Here is a 21922-nt window from a genome sequence, read left to right as displayed (position 1 = left end):
GCTTTTCCCCTTCAGGAAAGAAAATACCAGACACTATTGGTTTAAGTAGTAGAGAGGAAATTAATGAGTGGCGGTCTTTTAAAGTGGTCGTGCGTGTATGTGTGTGTGCGCACTCATTTCTTCAAAGGGGGTTAAATCAACAGAGGAAGCGGGTCCAAATTTGACAATGACTCCACCATGTGCTGAGGGTCTGCGTATGTTATGGTGTTGAAACAATATGAAGACAGCGTGGCTGACGACAGCAGAAACGACACTGGCGGCAGTCCAGAGCCCATTGTCCCTCGTGCATTTAACTGCTAAGAAGCATCCTCGTTTTATTGTTGCCACTAGGTTGACTGATTGTGTTACACGGGCACCCGGTTTGTTAGTGCAACTAAAAACACAAATATCCTGTCCTGTTTCTCAGGATCTTGCCATCTTTCATCATGATAACCATAACATCTCACAGACTTGTGTAGAAAAACAATAAATAAAATCCGCGACTCCCTCCATGCCATAGTAAACATAAGAGGAGGAGTTTTTCAAGAAGCATATCAGTTTAGTCTCGCTGATGTTTTGGCAGACGTTCAAACTTTGCACTTGTTTGCAGGACGCCCCCTGGGCGCCCCCCTAGGGAGGTGTTCAACCGGTAGCAGACCTCGGGGAAGACCCAGGACACGTTGGAGAGACTGTCTCCCAACTGGCCAGGGAACGCCTCGGGATCCGCCGGGAGGAGCTGCACAAAGTGGCCGGGGAGAGGAAGTCTGGGCCTCCCTGCTTAGGCTGCTGCCCCCGTGACCCGACCACGGATAAACTGGCACAAGATGGATGGATGCTGTTTTGTGGTTAAAACCAATTATGAATTTGTTGCCTAAATTAAGCATTTGCAGGCATGAAAATGGCTCGTATGCAAATACAAACATTGTGTCGCGACATATAATATATACTACACTGGTCACTAGGTGTCAGAAATGTGTCTGTAATGTTCAGTGAGACACACAAGCACCAGACTTGATTGCCACGTATACAGCAGGTTTCCACGGAAACAACAGTATCTTGAACCCCTGATAAATAAGGAATCCTACCTCACGGAAATGATATATATTATATCAAGTTTGCAAAGAAGATACCGGAAGGCAAACGCAGACACAAGAGCGTAGCTAACAGGGCGTTTCATGTGTCTCACACCGCCCACAGTTTCGTACACCTACAAGTAGCAACCTCAGTACTCCTCCAATGAAAAAAGAACAGATTTCAGTAGCAAAAGGAAAATATGTGGCTGGTAAAAGTGCACCTTGATTCACACTAGGAGGGGATCGAACTCACATGGATGCAAAGTGATGTGTTTGGAGCTCCTAATGTGTTTGTAACTTTACCCTGAGCACCTCTCGGCAGATGTAAGCGATCCAGTCCTCTTTCAGACAGTTACCCTTTGTCTTTTTCACCAAGTCTGTCACGGAGCCGGCTCCACAGTACTCCATCACAAGCTAGCCGTCGGACAAACACACACAAATAAACGGACATGGGTGGGGGGGAAAAAAACAACAACACAGACCTAATCTAACATCTCAAATATGTTAATGACAATAAGCAATGGATTGTAGAGGAACAAACCCAGAGCTGGTGGTCCTGTCCAGCAGGATTCTTCTTCACAAAAGCGCCATAATAAGTAGCAATGTTCCTATGATGGGAATAGCTCTTCAACATGTTGATCTCCAGCTTTATTTCCTCTTCTTCTTCCTATTCACAAGAGGCACATTAGGATAATTGTATATATATATTTTTATATAATAAAGATAATATATAATATAATAAAGATAATATAATTTATAAGAGTCTTGAAGCAGTCATGATGTGCTATATATATATCCCTATATTGACACTTACTGTGGTACCCATACAGGTCATTGTATGGTCATATCACCTCAGTACTTTGGTATGTGACAGAAATAAAATATTAAAATGTATGACCAAGTCATGTTTACAGGACGCCAGGCAAATCTCTGTCTCTTCTTCTCTTCTGCTTCTAATACATTGTTGCATTGCAAGTATGAACAGTTGTGACAAATACTGTCAAGATTTTCTTGTTTCAGAATCTTTTCAAAGTAAAACGTAAGGCTTCATATAAAATGCTGCAATGTGTCGTGTAAAGGTTGGCCATTTGTTAGGTCAGATCACTTTATGGAATACAGCCATGCTGGGACAAAAAAAGGGCCATACTTACACGGTTTCCAAAAAGTTGGAAGTGCATTGTGCAATAGGTCTTGGTATGATCAAGAATTAAGATTCAAGGGGACTAAGGGTTTGGTCCACAGACAGAACAGCCATGCAGCAGCTCAAAAATGATTTGATTGATGATTTGGAATAAATGTTAATTGCGCTACAGCAAACACGCTGAGGTTTGGCACAGTGTTAGGCTGTGATTCCTCAAAGGTAAATCACTCCATCAGAAGCTCATGGACAACTCAACACCCCACATCAGGGTTAATCGGTTGGACGGGAGGCTTGCACAGCAGTCTTTGTTTTCATTCGATAAATCCAGAAGAGACTTGAAGAACTCTTAAATCTAGGCTAGACGAGATGGGTAGAAGAAGAGGTGAAAAAGGTGGATGTGGATGTTAACCAGGACAGCAGGAAACCGCTCGGTGCTTCTCCCAGTCACTGACCCCCTCTAAATGTACGCACCAACAGCGGGGGGGAAATGACACGGTAGAGCTTGAACTTTAACCCCATGTCACACGCAGAGGACCCTGCCTGTGGCTGGATTGTGTTTTTGTACGTGAGTGTTTTGCGATTAGAGCAAGCATGCTAATGAAACATAGGAACTGCTGGCTACCAAATGTTATCAATATTGCTTTAAAATAAAGGACTAACGACAGTATATATGTCCATATCACAATTTCAAATAAAACAGATGTCATAGGGCTCTACCTTTAGCCATCCCAAAAGCTGCTTCAAGGATTGATATTTTTGAGAAACAGCTTTCTTTTGAAATTCAAATAATCCTTAATTATTAACTTCATCAAAGCTGGTCCATGTCCGCCCTTGCTGAAACATGCTATTATTAACAAACAAATAACCGATTTGTGCTCTTGTGCTCATTTGTAAGCACAAGAAAAAGTTAGAAAACCTCCCAGCGCTCACCTGTTTGGCCCACTATGTAGCTGCAAGACCACAAAACACACAAAACACAAACAAACACATAACATCAGACCACAACAACTACAACAAAGGTTTAGGGTAGAATATACTTTTAAAACAGAACTGACATTTTAGACCACATGATTAACAAGAGAAATGTGCTGCTCTTCCTTCCTTGTGTTGATGCTTTTGGAACAGAAAGGCCAGAATATTGTTTATGCTCTAATGACTTGGCGGAGGGCAAGAAAACTGTTAATTAGGAAAGGAAGAGCAGAGAGAGACATATTTTGGAGAAAAAAAAAGAGAAACAAGGAATGACGGACGCAAATTCTTGATTCCTCAGCCTAATTACACTGATATTTTTTCCCCAATCTCATTTATTCCATCTTGTCTCCTGTTGCTGTTTTCGAATATGGAAAATATCCAATATATTTTCACCAGGTGTCGCGTTTATGTGGAAGCAACAGAGTAGATTTCTATGGAAAAAATACTATACAGCCTGATTGAACGCTATTTTACCTCTGTGACTTCCATGACTTTGATAGCTGCCATCTGTCCTGTTTTGACATGACGACCCTGTTAGGAGACAAGAGTGACATCATAATGACCCAAGTGCAATGGCTACACCAGAAAATGCAAAGCACTCAATAGCAAGAAGAAGATTGAGGCCAGGATGGAATATGCCTAAAAGTACAGAGATAAGCCTCAAAAGGTCTGAGACAAAAGTTCCATGGTTTGATTCTTTTTTTATGGATAATATTTTTTGGCAAGCGCTAACATTTCACATTATATTGTGTGCTGTGACCAGCTACAGCGTGACTCCCATTCCATCTGTTCATGGATCATCTCACATTATCATTCATTAGTGCTGCGTTCCTATACATTTTATACTTGTATACTTATACCATACAAATGTTTGTGTGTTGGCATATTTCGGCCTTAAACCTGGATTGCGTCACAAGGTAATTGAAGAGAGAACGGTAAGGTTTAATCTAATCAAATCATTAGAGCAGTTTTTATTGCAAATGTTGATCCAAAATTGGAGAACGTTAACGTCAATCAATCAGCAGTGGTCCTGGAACACATCTTTTCAGCATATAAAAGGAATTTTACATTGTTTCCAGTTCTTTTGGTCAATGTCTTCACATGATAGTGTTTTCATTTACCATCAAAAAGGACAAATTGTGTGCCAAGCATAAAAGCAGGGATGAGACAGCGAGCAGGGTATAGAAATTAGAGTAAGGTGAAAAGGAAAATTGAATACCTTGTCAGGAGGCTGACAAGATAATATTGTGCCCCCTTTACGATCCTTTAAGCTGAGACAGGTCTCAAAGCATGCAAGGATGTGTGAAATAGACCGGCGGGTATGACAAATCTTACGGTCCTTCTTACAGTCGCTAGACTGACACTGAAAAATATGCTGGCAATAACTGTGTGCAAATATGGACAGGAAAGAAAAATGCATTTACTCTTCAAAATATTCACACATTTTGTGTCGTTTCATATTTTCTATGAAAATGTTCCCATTGAAAATGAATGAGCATGAGCGTGTCAGATGAACAAATGATATAACATTAACATTAAGTAAATAAATACAGTCAGTAAATGCAAATGAGAAAATGAGTAAATGAGAAAACTTGAATGATAAACATTAAACATATAATATAAGCAACTATTTAAAGAGTATATACAAGTAACTCATATTAACAACTATTTAAAAAGGCTGCATGGTGAGCGAGTGGTTAGCACAATGGCCACACAGCTAGGAGACCCGAGTTCGATTCCACCCTCGGCCATCTCTGTGTGGCCATAGACAGATAGCTGATATTCCTCTTGTGAAAAAATACAATATATTTTTATAATAGATTGGAGAGCTCCTGTCAAGCCAACTAACCCTTATTCATTCTAACATTGACATAATTTCCATAATTGCACAGAATTTTGGCATATGAACTTGACTGTGATAAATAAGGAAATGGCCTTCCTGTCTTTCCTGTCTCATCGTCTGCTAACAGTGCTGCCACCGCAAGTTAGAAATGTGATGTGTTTTACTGGGCTACTTATTAACGGCATGCATAAGTCACTGACACACACACACACACACACACACACACACACACACACACACACACACACACACACACACACACACTCAGCTCTCAGCCAGGATTAATGAGAGGAAGCTTGTGGACTTTCTGACACTATCCAATACATCTCACACACACACACACACACACATATACATATATATATATATATATATATGCTCAATATTTGTGGAAAAGCTACACACAAACAAGGAAAGATACCATTGCCATCTCTGACACAGACGCAACACAAAGAGTATCACATTACACTATAAATATTGTGCCAGTGAAAAGGTTACTATAATATATTCATACATATGTTAATTAGATACAATAGAGACATTTATAATGTAAATGACAAATGTGACAAGCACTTATTGCCACTTGCTAGTTGATGTCTCGGTCCTTTTCTCAATCTGTCTGCCTCAATCTTTTCTCTTTTTTTTGTCTACAGCCAACAAGAACCTGGAAGTTATTCACTGTGAGAAAGGAAGGAAGGAGAAAGGAAAACGGCGCTGCTAATATTTGCAGTTTATGCCCAAAGACGTACAATAGACTCGAGTTAAAAGCTTAATTTGTGGTTAAAAAACTTAATTTGTAGTGTTTGTTCCATTAGATTATACCAATTTATACAAGACTGATTCAATATACGTAGGATTATTACACATCTAAGATAGATAAAATACTTCAAATCAAGGTCAAAAATACTTTGGACTAACAAGATATTTTTTTGCTGTGTATGTCACTATGCAAGTTAGTTGAAATAAACATTGCGACCATGGGGGCGGCCATGTTGCATTCCCTTGCTAAGAGATTATTCCAGACCGTTCCACACTGTCAGGAAGTGGGAAATGTTGACTATTAAACAGTACTGACTAAACTCTTCAGGGACCACTCATTCACATACCGAGAACTTACGTCTCACTCTAAACCCCAACAGTAGCTCCTCCAAAGATGCTAATTAGTCCCGTCACTAGAAAAAAGCGTGAAGATCAGCAAGGGGAATTTTTAAGACTATAATGTCAATCCTAATGAATGCATTACAAAATTACAATAAATACCAAAAATATTTTCTCCCAATTCATTGATAAATGTTGGTAATGGTTCAATCAAGATCTTTCAACATTACTAACATGTCAGATATTTGAAAGTCTGGAATCTGGAATGTAAACAGGGCCCCGATTCAGTGAAGATGGTGCAGGATTTTGTTCAGTATGAACTAAGTAATAATTCCTAAAATGACTAAAAATATGACTTCTTTAAATGTGACAACCGACAAGGGACATGAGCACAATACAAAGCTCTAATTCTCTGGGGGGGGGGCTGCTTTCCTCTTCTCCAGTTTTCATCAGTGTCGTTCCCTCTTCCTTCCTCCTATACTTGGACTCTCTGCCTTTCACCTCTGCTTTCCTTCCTTTAGCCTGCCTTTCTCTCTCATGGCTCCGCTTTGTCTTTCTGTCTCCTGTTCCACTTCAAACACAAACAGACCAATGTGCGTTACAAGATATATTTTTCTATTTCATGCACCATCAGTTTGCTTTAAACCAATGAATGTATTTTGCTATATTAAATAAAGAATTGCATAAGATGATTAAAACAATTCACCTAACGTTGTCCTTTTTTGGATTGTTCTCTTTTAATCAACAGATGAATTAAAAGAAGTTCAGTAGGATGAGTCGCACCCCAAAAAGCGGAAGTCAAACCCTTGAAACCAAAAAGATTTGCAGAAGGCCGTGTGATTCATATTTAAAGATTGCCTTCCAGCCAGCTTTGTGCGGCCATGATATTTCACAATGATGTCAAACGTCACATCAGCTGCGTGAGCTGCATGGTGAGGAAGCTCTACTACAACTGATCAATGACCGCAAGACGTCTTCTTGTTGCACTCGTTCAATTTATACTGCAGTCTTTGAGGTATTATCTCACAGCAGATAAAGGATTATATCTTTGCAACATCATAATTCACACATTAAATGTGTGCACGCACACTTTCATGGCACAGAAGTGGCTTGCACGGAAGGGAAGTTCCTTCTACAAACAGGGAAACGCCCAGTGTGTGTATATGTGTGTGTATATGTGTGTGTATATGTGTGTGTATATGTGTGTGTATATGTGTGTGCATGCATGCGTTGAGAGAGAAAATGACGACAAGTGGGTGAGTGAGAAGAACAAGCCCAATCTGCCTCAAGGTGATGCAGTGTTTAGATATTGGTTTCAATTTGTTGTGTATTTTTTGGTGCTTAACGATGTGCTTTCTCTTAACTTAACTTGAATTTCCCAAAATAAAATTCAATGCATTTTCTGTAGCGCTTGGTACCGCTCACTAGGGTGACTGGTCGCCAGTTCACAGTGGGAAACTTTTTTTTTATGTGACATTTTTCTAAGAAGACTCCCAGGCTGTTAGAACAAGGCTCTTTGTCTGAGGGACAGCAACTTGTCCAATACTCCTACCATGTGACTATTACTATTGCACATAATGCATCCTTTACTGCCAATGTGTGCGTGTGGGCTGCATGCCTTGTGTGCAAAAAACGGCAGTTAGCAATGTTGGATAAATAAGGAGGTCAGAGGGCAAGGAGTTCATTGTCTGATGATGATGATGAATCAGTGGTGACAAAACTGGAACGCTTCTAAATAGCTGATCGGGTTTTTATCTATACAGTATGCTATATGAATAACAAATACATAGCAAATGAACATGTGTAAAAGATGTAAATGTTATGTTAAAAAGAAATTTGCTTGTCAATGACAATGGCATACCATTGCTTTGTTAAAACAGTAGTGTAAAATATTTAAACCTTTACAAAGTAATAGTAGTAGTTATTGCCAGAGTGGGCGTCGGCCCTTTCTTATTTGATGGTAAAACTATGTGTCACATGGTCAATTTTTATATTGTATCCAAACTTGCCTAGTTAAAACCATCTGACTTGAACTATACAGTATGTTCCCCCTCAGTGAAAGTCATTTCTGTGCAGCAATTGTTCTCCGGGGTGACCCAAAACAACCACACATGACCTTTAGCAGGAAGAGGTCTCTCCAACTATGTTGTATAGTCTGCAAGTCTGCATGAAACTGTTCATGTTTTGAGCAGAGTTGAAACAATCTCAGATGTTCTGTATGAAATGTCACAAAACACATCCAAGCTTTCACAATCTCCCAAAATGACTATTGTTGTCTAAGTTTATGATCCTACTTAGAATCCAAACACGTTTCTCTCATTTTGTAGCCCAAAGTTCTCTTACCAATAATGTGAACTTGTTTGTGTTTGTCAAATATGTTTGTTGTGAGAAACAAAAGACCTCAAACAAGAGGTGTTGTCCTGTGTGTGACGTTCGTGCATCCTGGTTAGCTCTGACCAAACAACATCGTGAACGGTCTAGGATAGGTTTTTTTTTTTACCCAAACATCTCAGATTACCTTTTGCTGCCCGAGAAGCAGTGGATGATTGAACTTTAGAGCAGAACTAATCAGCAACAGAAGCAAAGTTTGGTCTACAAACCATCACCACAAACTAGCTTGGTGAGCTGACAAAGCCAAAATGCTTGTTTTACCAGAGCATGAACCAAAAGCTGGTATCAACAACTGATGATTTGTATGTCACAATTCATTTCTTTCTCGTCTTCTCACATTATTAACCAAAAAGCTGGTTTGCCCGCCTCTGCTGGGTCCCTTCAGCTCCATCCGCTGCCTTCTGAGCCGCAGAACTAGCCTGGAACAATATTTAAGAAGGCAAGAAGAAAATCACTTGGTTTGACCCACCCACCCTACAGGTTTCTGGACAACCTTCTCAAACTCCTGAGCCACTTTTCATCAAACATCCACTCGGCAATGGTCACTTGGAGTCTCCATCTGGAGCAATCCCAAGCCAGCACAGGTAGAGCGTGCAAACTCCACACACCGATGTCACAGCCAGATTCCCACCAGAACCTGACTGTGATGCAGACGTAACAACATGAGAGATTACTTCTCCATTTCAAAGTAAAGACCCTATTAATTTTCAATTACCTCCAATCAAGCTGCTTGACAGAATTGGAGTCAAATATCCTATAGATTAATAATTTTTGTCAGCTCTTTGCCTGTAGCAATTTTCAACCAATTTTCCCCACTGCTAACCAGTGATTGCTTGATGGGGTTTGAACATTTTGCAGTGTCCAATCAGCATTCATAAAATAACCTAGGATCAAAATAATGATCATAACTGAGGTAAAAATCCTCCAAAGGTTTTGTGTAATTCCTCAAATTTTTGACATTTATGCCATCCATCCATTTGTTATGCCGCTTATCCTCACCCTGTGATTGGTTGGCGAGCATTCCAGGGTTGCAAAGACAGCTGGGATAGGCTCCAGCATACCCCCGGTAAAGAAAATGAATGGATTCAGTTTTATATGGTGTATTTGGCCCACGATGACAGTTGTTACAACGTAACGGACTGATTGAAGTGGCACTTCATAGAAATGAGATGACAGCGGAATGATGAAATATGGCTACACTAGGGCTAAAATATTAGAGGGAATTCCATGGAAGACTTGTGGCTTCAATGTTAGCATTGTCTTCTCAGTTCGACATGCCACAACAATCCATCACATTAGATACCACAATCCAAATGCTTACTAGTCACATGATGGGACATAGAAAGAAATATTTCATATATATCATAAGGCTAGGCTGATCCAAAGTTTATTTAGGTCACCTCATCTGAGGGCCATTCTTCCACATCCTGTTTTTATGGTTAGGAAATTGTAGAATTTCAGTCATGGGATAAACTATGTACTTTTGTTTCCTTGTGTAAGAGAAATCTGTGTGGACATAGACAGAGCTTACTGTGCTTATTTTGCAATATTTCAGAAAATAAACTAAGCATGTCCAAACCAATTTTTGAGCAAGAATGGCACACCTATTTCACTTTCATGGTTGTTTGCAATAACTTGCTTAAAATCCATCTCACTCTTATCAGCTCTACTTAAAAACTACTTCAGATCCGCCAGTGCAAAATGTAAATTCTAATTATTCGACTGCTTTTAACAGTTTGATAAGAAGCGTACAGTATATGTATGTCAGGAAAAAGTGAAGTCGCAAAATTCAAATTGTGGATCCCTGCACACTAGCCATTCAAAATTCAAGGCCCCAAATTTGCAGCAATTCTGTTTTTGCAGAAAAACACATCTCATTCACCATATGGTAGTAATAAATTATAAATATACCTTAAGTGCTACTTTATCCCACGAAAGAGCAGCACAAAACTACCACATGTAAAAGTAAGCATTGATGCAAAGAATACAATGAGACTGCATGATTAACTAAGTGACCTGAATTAGCACTTTTTGAACCCGCAGGAAAAAAACCCACCTCGTTACACATGGACTCCAGTTACATTATTCATTTTGGATTAAGTCAGTTTCAAATCATCTCCCGTATGAATGTCTTCATCATCATTCCCCAAACAGACCACGTATTAAGAGGATGGGAAGGAATTTGAGCTTGAAATAGTGATAAAAGTGGCCAATGCTTCCAATATGGCACATCGAGAATGATAAGGTTCGCCGAGACCAAAATGTTTGTTGGTTCACATGAAAAAAGACGTATTGGCACACACTCTGATAAAGACAGCACTATTTTTTTCATCACCACAATAATGAAGGTTTGTCCCCTTCCGTGAACTCATTTAGAATTTTTTTTCCAACCGACTGCTCGCTGCCAAAGACTTATTTAAACGTCTTTTACGTCCTTTCTATGTGTGAGAGGCACAAAGAGGTGATGATGCAACTCCACAATAGAAGAGATCACGATTGATGCATTTTTAAGCCGAAAAAATGTCCACATGGCAGCAAATTACATTTTATTAGAGCTTGCATCTCTCCCATTGAAATCGATGCGCTGCAACAACCAGGAAGTGAAAAGGCATGTAGCGCATAGGAGGTTATGCTTAATAACATGCGGAATAAATAGTAAATAGTTTTAGATTTGTTTAAAAAAATGGCACAGATGTTTGACATTTTGGAAAATATATATGGCTCAATTTGTGTCAAAGTGAAAGTTATGCTTGAAATGTATGTTTTTTTGTGCTTTGTTTTGAACTGATATTTTGCTTAAATGTTCCATGTTCTACTGCTGATTATTAACTTTTTTCTGATGAAAAATGAGAGTATAATATTTATTTTGGGATACGGGCTACCGTGTTTATATAGTCCCGGGACACAATATTCTGTGTGCCTTGAAAAATCAGTCAAAATCATGAGATTTGTACCATCAACCGATGGCCGTAACCACAAACCACAACACTCACACATGCATGCACAGGCACATGTCACCATGAGGAAGTGGACCAAACATGGGACCTTTCAAATATGCTGCACATGCTGAAGGTGCCGGCGTGTGTGTGTGTGTGTGTGTGTGTGTGTGTGTTCCCACCCAAACGGAAGTAGCTAAAGTATGTGTTACTGGAAGTGACACAAATATTATGTTGAACTTTGTGTCCGTACTGACGCTGTTGGGGAATAGTGAGATGATTTTAAAAAGTTTTAAAAACTAACTTACTACCACAATCAAGCCACAATGAATGTATTGTTGAAGACAACTGCATTAAAGGAAACTACTACATTCGGTGGTTGATGAGTATTTTTGGTGAACAGAGTGACTTTGAATGGCCGTCGTGTATAGGAAAGTTGCACTCATTTTCCTGGCTGCTCAGTACAATATGGCTAAATCATATACAGTAATAATAACCACTATAATTATAACAATCACTCGACATTCAATTGAAATGAAAGTAAGCAACATGGAGCTCACCTTGTACACCTGACCGTATGTTCCATTGCCCACCACCTCCACCAACTCAAAGATACCTGCTGGATCCTACAGAAAAGGTGAAAAGGAATAAGACGTCTGGTAGGACTGTGTTCCATGCTTGTGGCTGAAGTTGCACAATGCAGAGTTGTCCTGGGAAAGAGACTGAAGAAGTTCAATTGCAAATCTGGATGACATTATCAGCTTTTGTTTCGACTATGACCAAAGCAGCTGTTAACGTTGTACTTATATTGGAAACAAAGTGTGATTAACTGTTTAAAAACAACTTAGTTATGTTACTTGACACAAAAATGCCTTTCTTAACTTTGTGGCCATGCAGGGTTGGGTGACACTGCGATTATGGTATCAAACCAACACCAAGCTCCCAGTTCCGTGACATGGAACATCGTTCTGTTAAGTTGCTGGTTTGGCTTCTCAAAACAACACGCAACTTAGCGGAGCTACGTTCCTTGTCACGGAAATCCAACCAGGACTGGACTCGGGGGACCAAGTGGCAGAGGTAAGTCACCATGGATGTACTACACTGCAGATGGGGATGTCATACAACGTCATGTCAAAAAATACGAACTGTGCCCTTAAAGACATACAAATAATTTGTATCCCATCATAATCATTAATTGTGTTCATGCTTTTTTTGAATATGTAGTGATAAATATTTGAAAGTACTGCATGGATTAAGCTTCATTTCCATGCATTTCATTTGCTTTACAAATGCTACAGGCGATTCGTGTTCCAAAGATACTCAAATCAAACTTAGATGGGAAAATTATTTCTGCCATAACAGACATGATGCAGACTTGAAAACATATGCTGACATAATTATTGATTTGGTAGATGCACTGAAATGTTCCAAATGTGTGATTTCAATCGGTTATTTTTGTTGTTCTGATCCAAAGTGAGTAAAATCAGTGACAAAAGTGACAACAGTGTCTAAGAATGTGTTACGAGGCACAAGACAAGTTGACACCCAACACCCCTTTCAAACAGCAGCTAAAAGTGTCAACATTAAAACCAATGTCGGAACAAATGTTACGTTAACATTTAAAGCGACACACACACACACACCGTGTACTATTTACTTTACGCACACACTTCATTAAAAGTAAAGGAATGCAATCTTACTCTGAGCGCAGCAAGGTCTATGCTGTCCAAACTTCGGGTGGTGTTTTCTCTCGACATTGCTGCCAATAATGTTGTGAAAGTGTTGATACTTGTGGTCACGTCACGGACGCTCGGATTTTCTCCTCGTCAAACTAACTGACTTGTCTCCTGAGTCCATTCTCAAGTTTTGCTAGCTGCATCAAGCCACCATTTGGCTTCCTAAACCACTTCCGGGTGGACCTTTCAGAACAAGGCTGTTTCCGGCAGTGCTGTGACTTTTATAACGTGACCGCGTCCTCTTTGTTTCAGTATGTCAAATTGTCACTTAATCCTATAACATTGCTGTACGTCTTTGCGCAAAAACAACATTACTCGTTGAAATGTCTTGTTCACAAGTGTCGTTCTTTTAGGTCTGTATTTTGAAATTCGTCTTCTCCTTCTCACCCCTCTCACACGATTTCTCACTTGGCGTGTAGATCCGAAAGTAACAGTTTTCTTCTTCCTCTTGTTAAACAGCGCCAAGAAAAACGGCATAAAACCTCAGTCAACACATCCCAACTGAAGGGGAAAACTTCATAGGGATTTTCCCCCTTTAGCCTCATAATGTTGCTTAAAAGGTGACAATCTAACTGAAAAATTGACAAATGGAATCACAAATTTTAGTTCATTTAACTAATATATAGAAAAAAAATCAAATATGATTTATAACATGCCTAAAGTTGCATTATCATGTCATTTGATACAATATGATATAAGATGAGAGTTGACACAAAAATATGCTATCTATGTTGTGTTACGTTATTGTATGCGTTATGATATAATACCATCCATTTTCTATGCCGCTCATAGGCTGGAGCCTATCCCAGCTGTCTTACGGGCGAGAGGTGGGGTCGCCAGTTTATGTTATCATGTCAGGTCACATAACGTTACGTTCTCATACAATATGATATAATATGATGTGATGTAACGATGAGGGTTTACACAAAAGTGACTCTATTGCTCACTTTGTGTGTGTGTGTGTGTGTGTGTGTGTGTGTGTGTGTGTGTGTGTGTGTGTGCAGTTTGTGTCAGCGTAAAGAATGCTCTCTCTGTGGTGTTACATAGTGGGCCTGTTCACACCAGGGTCAGCTGCCGACACACACACACACACGCACGCACACACACACAAACACACATCTTTGGCATCAAATTAATATAAACATGACAAAATTTTTAGTCACTGTATAAGCCGTACATTTATTGTTTTGTATTTTCTTGTACCTTCTTTTGGTATATACAGTATAGTCCAAGATCACAATATTCTGTGTGCCTCGAAAAATCATCAAAAATGTCTGACACGAAGCAGAACGGCTTCTGAAAAATGTCCGGCATTGAATGAGTTAATATCCTCCGCCTCTCCGTCAGCCGCCATACTACCTCTATTCTTGTTCACAGCCTGGTTACCTCGTGTTGAGTATTGCAACTCTCTCCTCGTCGGCCTCCATCACAAATCCCTCCATTACCGTCCAATCGTCTGCATCATCACCAGAACCCCTTCAAAGTCCTCACATCACCTCCATCCTGCAGCACCTCCACTGGCTCCGAGCCACATCTACAATTGAATTCAAAAATCCTTCTGTGTACATTTAAGGTCATCCACAAGCTCTCTCACCCCAACTTCTCTGATCTCCTCAATATTACCACCATCCACCTCACCATCCCGCAGCATCCTCACCAGAGCACAATGTGCTGGAGAGCTTGACAACACTGGAAAAAAAAGGTATAGGAGAGGCCGCAAGTAGAGATCTGAAGTTTCTCAAGCAAAGAGGTTCCTTCAAGACCTCAATGATAAGTAGCTTTAGCATTTTAGCGTTCAGCATCAGTAACGTCTAATGTGGTCACTAATTGTGGTGTGAAAAGGCTATTAGCAACCCCGCTCCCTGGATGCACACTCTATAATGCTACACAGACAACCGTTATTGCTCCATAACTTACACAAAATAAACACAGTTAGGACACTGATACATTGCTACTTACCGCTTGCTCTTCTGACGCCTCCTTTGGAAAGGCACCGGCTGGTCCAGCTGCATAGTGGCCAATACTGTTGACAAAACCTGTGTGAAATTCCGCTGACAGATTAAAATGTATTTCTTTTGGTAGGGGATCAGGAACTCCAACCACTTGTGCCTGGTGGTGGCGTCTTTAGCAATTGTAAAGCCATTGCTAGCAACATAAACAGAGGGAGGGCAGAGAGCTTATCTGGCTTACAGCAACGCCCATATAAGGAAGTCCACACAAGGGGGAGTTTTACCACGCCTTTTGAGCTCATTTCCAAATGCGCGAAAAGTCATTATCTGATATTTTGTCATCATTTAAGACAAGAATACAACATTCTAACTACATTTATTGGTCAGAAAAGGGGAAAAGTATCATAGGTCTCCTTAAAAAAATTATTTTTGGTTGAAACACTGTAATGTGCTTTGTACTATTAGCATAAATGCCATGTGGCTGTATTTCATGTATTCACAAATTCTATGCAAACAACTATCACCTGTTACGTAAGAGGGACATCGCCGGCTTAGGAACCAAAAATGAAATAAAGTTGCCAGGTGAGATGGGCCACCGCACATTGTGAGTCATTCAATATGTGTATCATCAGATTTAGGCTTTTTGAGAGCTACACAACAAGCAAATGGCCCTTAAATAGCTTCTCAGGGCGCTGAAACCATTTTCTTGTCTGAAGTTTTTTTCTGTCGAGTGTGCTAGAAAGCCGTGTGTGCATCCAGGTGTTGCCGTGCAATGATCGAGCGCTTCCATCCATGGATGAAAACCTGTTAGACAGCAATTATATTTCCTGACAAGCAGTAATTGGAAAGAGGAATTTGCAGGGTAGGAACTTAAATTTAAAGAGGCAGTCATCCGGCTTTTGGACCTGGCATCGCTGCAGCCAGGATGGTTATCGGACCAATGAGAAGAAGTAGAAGATATAACATAGACACAGACTGAAGATGAGTTGGAAAAATATACAGTAGCAGGATGAGGAATCCAAAGTATATAAAAACAACTCATATGACTTTTATTGTCCTTTAAATTATTCCAACCAATATATCCAAAGAATATTCAAAGAAATGAGCATAAAGACAACCACTTGACTTGATATTGCCAACTCAAATATTCACTCTTGTATTGAATAATCTCAAATATCCAGAATTCATTGGTTCTGAAGACAATGACAGTACCTTTGCATAAATTCAAAACCGCTAATGAAAAATCATCATCGTTCTTAAAGCTCACAAAGAAGAAATCTGATGTGGCGCTCTTGTTTGTTGTTTGCTGTTTGTTGGTGGTCCAACTTGAAAAAGGAACAGAATGACAGTAAACACACCCTGAATAGAAACTGTGGGGGTGGGGGGGGTTTGGGGGGATAGCACTCCTGTATATATACTGTAACTGTACGTTATGGAAGCTGTACAGAGATTATTGTAACAAACAGACATTTCAAACTAATTCAGGTTAAACTCGCACCAACTTTAACAAAGAAGAAAACTGTCAACATAGAAAAACAAAATAAATAATCATAAAAAAACATTTAGGAGAGACACCACTTTTTTTTTTCATCTGTTAGCCTATCAATGAAAAGACATCCCTCCATAGCAAATGACTGTCTATCTATTCTTGTATCTAAATGGGTGATCATGCAAGTAGAAAAAAGCCTTTGTGCCTGCAGACTGTTCTGAAATGGCTCCTTTCTTCTTTTTATTTTTATCTCTCCGTTAAGCAAATAAAAAGTCTGTTTGTATTTGACTTGCACACGTATCAGCAGACTACTTTTACAATTCCAGTCATTCTCTTCTCTTTCACAGTCTTGCTGAAATGATTCCATTTCAGATCACCAGCCTTCAGGATAAATGTATCCGTTGATAAAGTCGCCAGATTGTTGTTTGAGACCACGTTGAACGGACATTTTCTGAGAATAACTCACATTCCAAGTTGTTATGAAACTAAAGAAAGCATGTCAGGTGTCCTTGGTGGGCAAGTCACTGCGTTGCATTGTTGAATTTCATTTTGGTTGGAGTATTAGGGCTACACTGGAAGAAAAAAATACAACAGAATTAAAGTGGAAATATAAGGAAGTTGTGTTTATGGTATTAAAGATGCAATATTGCAAGACAACTAAAAATTCGTACTGGAAAAAGAGGTCAGAATTTATGAGAGTAAAGTTGTAAAATTGTAAGGATAAAGTAATAATATTACTTATACGTAACATATACAGTAATATCTTGTATATCGTGGTTATTTGGTCCCAGACTCGATCAAAATAAGAAGGATTTCTTATTTATGAACGAATGTTTTTAATAATAATTCAATTAATTAACAATAAAAAATACATAAAAAATGCTAAATACAGTATTTAACATTATTAGAGCCCTCTAGACATGAAATAACACCCCTAGAGTGACCTTTGCACTTGTATTATCCAATATGGCAGACATAATAAGAGAAATGAAGCCATTTCAACCATAAATGATGATTCTGATCAAGTGCAACTGTGTCTTATCAGGGATTATTGTACCTGTATTATTATTATTATTATTATTATTCACCTCAGCTGCTTCAGGAAGGCGTGGGTTTACTCTTATGTATGGATGTGGTAGACCCCCGTCTCTTGTCTCCTCGCTGGCCCGCCTTCTGCTCATCCAGTAGTCCGCCTGACTCTCAGGAAGTTTCAACATCAACTTATAAAAACAACTGAGAAAAATGGAACACAAATGCCCCTAAAAGAAAATCATATTTTGCAGATTACGTAGTTTACCTGTTCTCAATGTTATTGTTATTTCAAGATGAAATATCTGTTTTTGGTCTTTTTTTTTTTAATGCCTCCAAAAGCTGGTCCATGTCCAGTACTACTTGTATGTTTTTTTTTCATTCATTGTGCAATTTATTCTACAAAACGATTTATAGTCCAGAAAACGTAGTAGTCTTGTCTCGGATCAACTATTTTTTTCTTTTCAGTGTTGCCCTCATACGACCCCATTGGCCGGGTGGTGGAACCCAAATATACTCACACATATCCTGCACCTTTCCAAGGACTTTTCCAGGTCTCCACATCAACAAATCAACATGTCCATGCTTGTTCTTAGGTGGGCTATCTACCTATGTAGCAAGCACATTTCTGCTCACCAGTTTGGATCCAACTGGAACATGGTGGGAGCTTCAATAGAAATATACAATCAGTTTGCAGTCCAAACACTTTGAATCCACACGTTCAAATAGTATTTGAGCAGTTTTTGTTCATAGCGTGGGATGAAAAAGGGCCCCGGGTCCATGTCTGTACAAGGTCCAAAAACCTGTCCCCAGTCAAAGATCAGTAAATTCTTTGTAAAGCGGTAGTCTTTAATCCAGTAGCAGCCAAGCATGTTTCTACCAGATATCAGAGCTTAGTTCTCTGCTGGTGAGTGGTACAAAGGTGCTGTTCAGGTGGACCTCGGCCTTCTTTCCAAGTGTGTTGCTCTGAGAAACCTACAAGACACACAACACAACAAGGTGATAAGCAGCCATCACCTCCATCGTTGGCTGCAATCCTAAATCCTCCACTAGAGCATGGCAAGGGTTCACATGAAACATCTACAGCCCAATCTATGACAAATACAAACATATGCAAGGGAGGGGGACATTTTCTTTCTACATTTGTTTTATCCAAACAGACCTCTTCTTCCCCAGTCAACTTCCCTGAACCCCTAGGGAGAAAAGACGGGTTTTAGTTGAAGTACGTCTGGGGACATGCACACAGACAAGAACATAAGGGATAAGAAAGGATACACAACAAGAAACTATGGGGGCCATTCCATCCAATCGGTGCCGCTTGCATCCCCACGAAATAAAATGTAGAAATACACGATATAATGAACTGCAAAGTACTTTTTTTTTTAGTTTGATGAGTTTCAGTGGCAGATTACTATCACTGTCCTGCTCCACTGAAAGACTAAGCAGATCATTGCCGCCCACCCCACGGAAGGCAGAGGGGGAGCCATAAAAACACAAAGAGGACGGGACTTATTACCTTTTTAATTTTTATTTTAAGTGATTACGTTTATTATGACGTTATGACAAATGTGAATTTCTATCGGCGATTAATAAAGTATGTATTTAAATCTATTAAAAATTAGTGGATTGAAATGTCAGTACAGTTGTGTTACATAAATTATTAAATGAAAATTGTAATTATTGTATTTAACAATTTTTATTTTATTTTTATTATTTATTTATTTTTTTAAGAATGAGTCATCTTGGCTTCGGCAACTTGGACCAAAAAGAAATTGTCAAGAAGTTGTCAAATGGCACCGATGGGGTGGAACCTACCAGAGTGCCTATCTATCAAGAGTGCCGTTTGCCCACCTGTCCATTCAGAAGGGTCATCGGGATGTTGCAATAGACATGGCGCCCCCCAGGGCCCAGAGTGGAGAACTGCATGGTGGGAGGAGGAGTTGGGAGGGGAGGCGACAAGGCAGAAGGCTGCGGGGGAAGATGAAACTCATAGCTGCGGCAGAAATGCCTCATTTGGGCTGCTGTAGCCATGTGACCCCCTCCGAGAGGCAAGGTCATCTGGTTGTAGTCAGGGATCTCTGTTGCCAAGGAAACCTACGAAAGAAACCAGAGTGTTCCTTGAACTTTTATCATGCAGCACGACTCGGAATGAAAATTCTACTGACCTTGTGAAGCGGTGCAGTGTCAAAAATGATCTTATTAGTAAGACTATAAATAGATATCAAGTCCATAAATAAAAAACAAATGGTAGCTTTCTTAAAACCTGAATTTCATAAAAAAAACCCTCCCCGATCCAACTTGTATGAAGTATTAAAAGCAGCCGGAAGAGTCGTATCCACGGTGGTCGCCGGCTAGCCGGTTTAAAGTAATATGCTGCATCTGCAATGGCTGACCTGATGATGTCCATGCCGATTCTCACTCGGAGGCACCAGGGATGCTGAGGTGGTCGTCATGGCAATGGTGGAGACGGTGGTCTGCAGGTCTCCAAAGAGGCCCTGCTCACCTGAGTCCATCACCTGTTACCGTGGAAACACAAATAATACACATTTCTGAGGACACGCACAAATGTTTGATTATCCAAGGAGGGTTAACTTTAATCCAAGGATTATCCAAGTGATTGGTCGACAGACGACAATATCCTTTGTGCAAAAGGTAAAGTCCAAAAGTAATGAAAATATGAAGCCAAGGCGGGTCATCAAAGTCCACCTTATTGCTATTCGGGTTTCTGAGCAAGACGGATGGTTTATGTTCAGTATTCTTGTGAAAAATGTGATTATTTGTCCAAGAATCTTCTGAGGCTTACATTGTTAAAGTTGACTTTCCATGGATGAATGAGTCAGACAATTACATCCCAACCTGGAACGGTCCCAAGGTTTGGCATTGTTGTAGGGATGTACGGGCTTTCCTCATGTTATGCCATTCCGTGGTTACGACACACTCCCCCCCTCAGATTATAATACTTTACTAAATGAAAAAGGGGAATTGGGTAAAATAAATGTGGGTACTTACGTACTGTGTTTATCTGTTTGTGTTCAAAATCACTTGAAAAGTTCAGAATGGATTTGGATGAAATTTTCGGGAATTGTCAGAAATGGGATACGGAAGAACTGAGTCAATTTTGATGCGGATCGGGATCACTCTCTGGATCCAGGAATTTTCAAAAAGATTCCTTGACCAATTTTGCCATTTGTACAAATAACTCCACAAAAAAATGGTCAGAGGAGTTGGGAAAAAAAATCTGGACAAGTTTCCAACAGGTTCTGCAAAATAATGGAATAATTCCGGATACAATTGCCAAGGAATTGGTCCAGGAATCTAAATATGTTGATAAAATAAACATAGGACCAATATCACACTAATCATCATCTAATCATGCTCCATATAGTTTATGGTTTACTGAATACCCTTACACCTTCATGCAAAATGTTTGTTCTGTCATTCAATGAGAACCATAACATTTGTTTTGTGATTCTGTTTTTTTTTATGTCACTGCTGCTGATAATGTGTCCTTGGTTGAGGCTTGCGGCTGCAAACTCATCCGCTTGGCTTGAACACACATCAGGTATAGATCATAGTTTAATGTGATTTCATTTGCTGCGGTCATAAAAAGCCAGAAAGAGCTGCCATTCCCAGAAAGTGGGTCAGGGGAAAATGTGATTTAGGCCTCCAAATAAATATATTTCATATCTTGACATGTCATTTATATCTTCAGTAACCTTTTGAGAAGCATGTATCAGTGTCGCTTTTTTTCGTTTTGTTTTGTACATGCTTTCAGCTGAAGAACATTCTACACACTTTTACTCTGCTCATGCTTTATAGATAAAGCATTGTAGAAATGGCTGCTGCAGTCATAGCACAGTATGCCACGTACTGTACATCACTGACTATACATCACTTTGGCATACATGAGGCTGGTTAAGTGATGATTCAGTGTATGCTTTGTTTTCCTGTCATTAGCCTTCCGTACTTAGCAGCAGGAAAACATATATACCACCTGAGGTGGACACATTTTTCCCACAGTAATTCCTATTTCATACTCCCTATTAGCTAAATTTAGTCAGCATTTTACCGACCATCTGTTTGTCGTTAATGTCTGCATCCACGGGGAGAAAAAGCACGTAAAAAGATTACATTTTCACACTCATTCGACTCTTTTTATGGTTTTTCATTACTACTAACGACCTGCGGAATGTGTATGAAGTATATTCAAATTGTAGTTTTAGCATATGAATCACTTAAAGCCTTAAACTGAACTGTGTTACAAAAAGCTGGTGCAGTCAACTATT

The 21922-nt window shown here is 39.6% G+C and overlaps 2 protein-coding genes across 12 annotated transcripts in view; both read right to left on the bottom strand.

Moving 5' to 3' along the window:
* Positions 1-13373, bottom strand: part of si:zfos-2326c3.2 (misshapen-like kinase 1) — a 34849-nt gene extending 21476 nt beyond the window's left edge. For 2 of the 4 annotated variants that reach the window (XR_009120855.1, XM_058062995.1), the window contains exons 1-5: positions 13134-13373; positions 11994-12059; positions 3640-3696; positions 1594-1719; positions 1356-1466 (exon numbers count right to left, since the gene is read on the bottom strand). Coding sequence is in view for 3 of the 4 variants with exons in the window: in XM_058062995.1 (XP_057918978.1) it covers positions 1356-1466; positions 1594-1719; positions 3640-3696; positions 11994-12059; positions 13134-13190 (417 nt within the window). In the remaining variant the exon portion in view is untranslated. The remainder of the gene's footprint in view (positions 1-1355; positions 1467-1593; positions 1720-3639; positions 3697-11993; positions 12060-13133) is intronic. The other 2 variants (XM_058062996.1, XM_058062997.1) reach the window with 2 other exon arrangements.
* Positions 13374-16146: 2773 nt separating this feature from the next.
* Positions 16147-21922, bottom strand: part of il1rapl2 (interleukin 1 receptor accessory protein-like 2) — a 203688-nt gene continuing 197912 nt past the window's right edge. For 6 of the 8 annotated variants that reach the window (XM_058062861.1, XM_058062860.1, XM_058062863.1 and 3 more), the window contains 4 exons: positions 20030-20152; positions 19488-19730; positions 18799-18829; positions 16147-18611 (listed from right to left, as the gene is read on the bottom strand). In XM_058062861.1, the coding sequence (XP_057918844.1) occupies positions 18523-18611; positions 18799-18829; positions 19488-19730; positions 20030-20152 (486 nt within the window). In that variant the 3' untranslated portion in view covers positions 16147-18522. The remainder of the gene's footprint in view (positions 18612-18798; positions 18830-19487; positions 19731-20029; positions 20153-21922) is intronic. The other 2 variants (XR_009120848.1, XM_058062858.1) reach the window with 2 other exon arrangements.

The sequence above is a fragment of the Doryrhamphus excisus genome, chromosome 23, assembly GCF_030265055.1.
Source record: "Doryrhamphus excisus isolate RoL2022-K1 chromosome 23, RoL_Dexc_1.0, whole genome shotgun sequence".
Taxonomy (NCBI): Eukaryota; Metazoa; Chordata; class Actinopteri; order Syngnathiformes; family Syngnathidae; genus Doryrhamphus; species Doryrhamphus excisus.
Note: the sequence above shows the minus strand (reverse complement) of the source record. Positions and strands in the feature narration are given on the sequence as shown.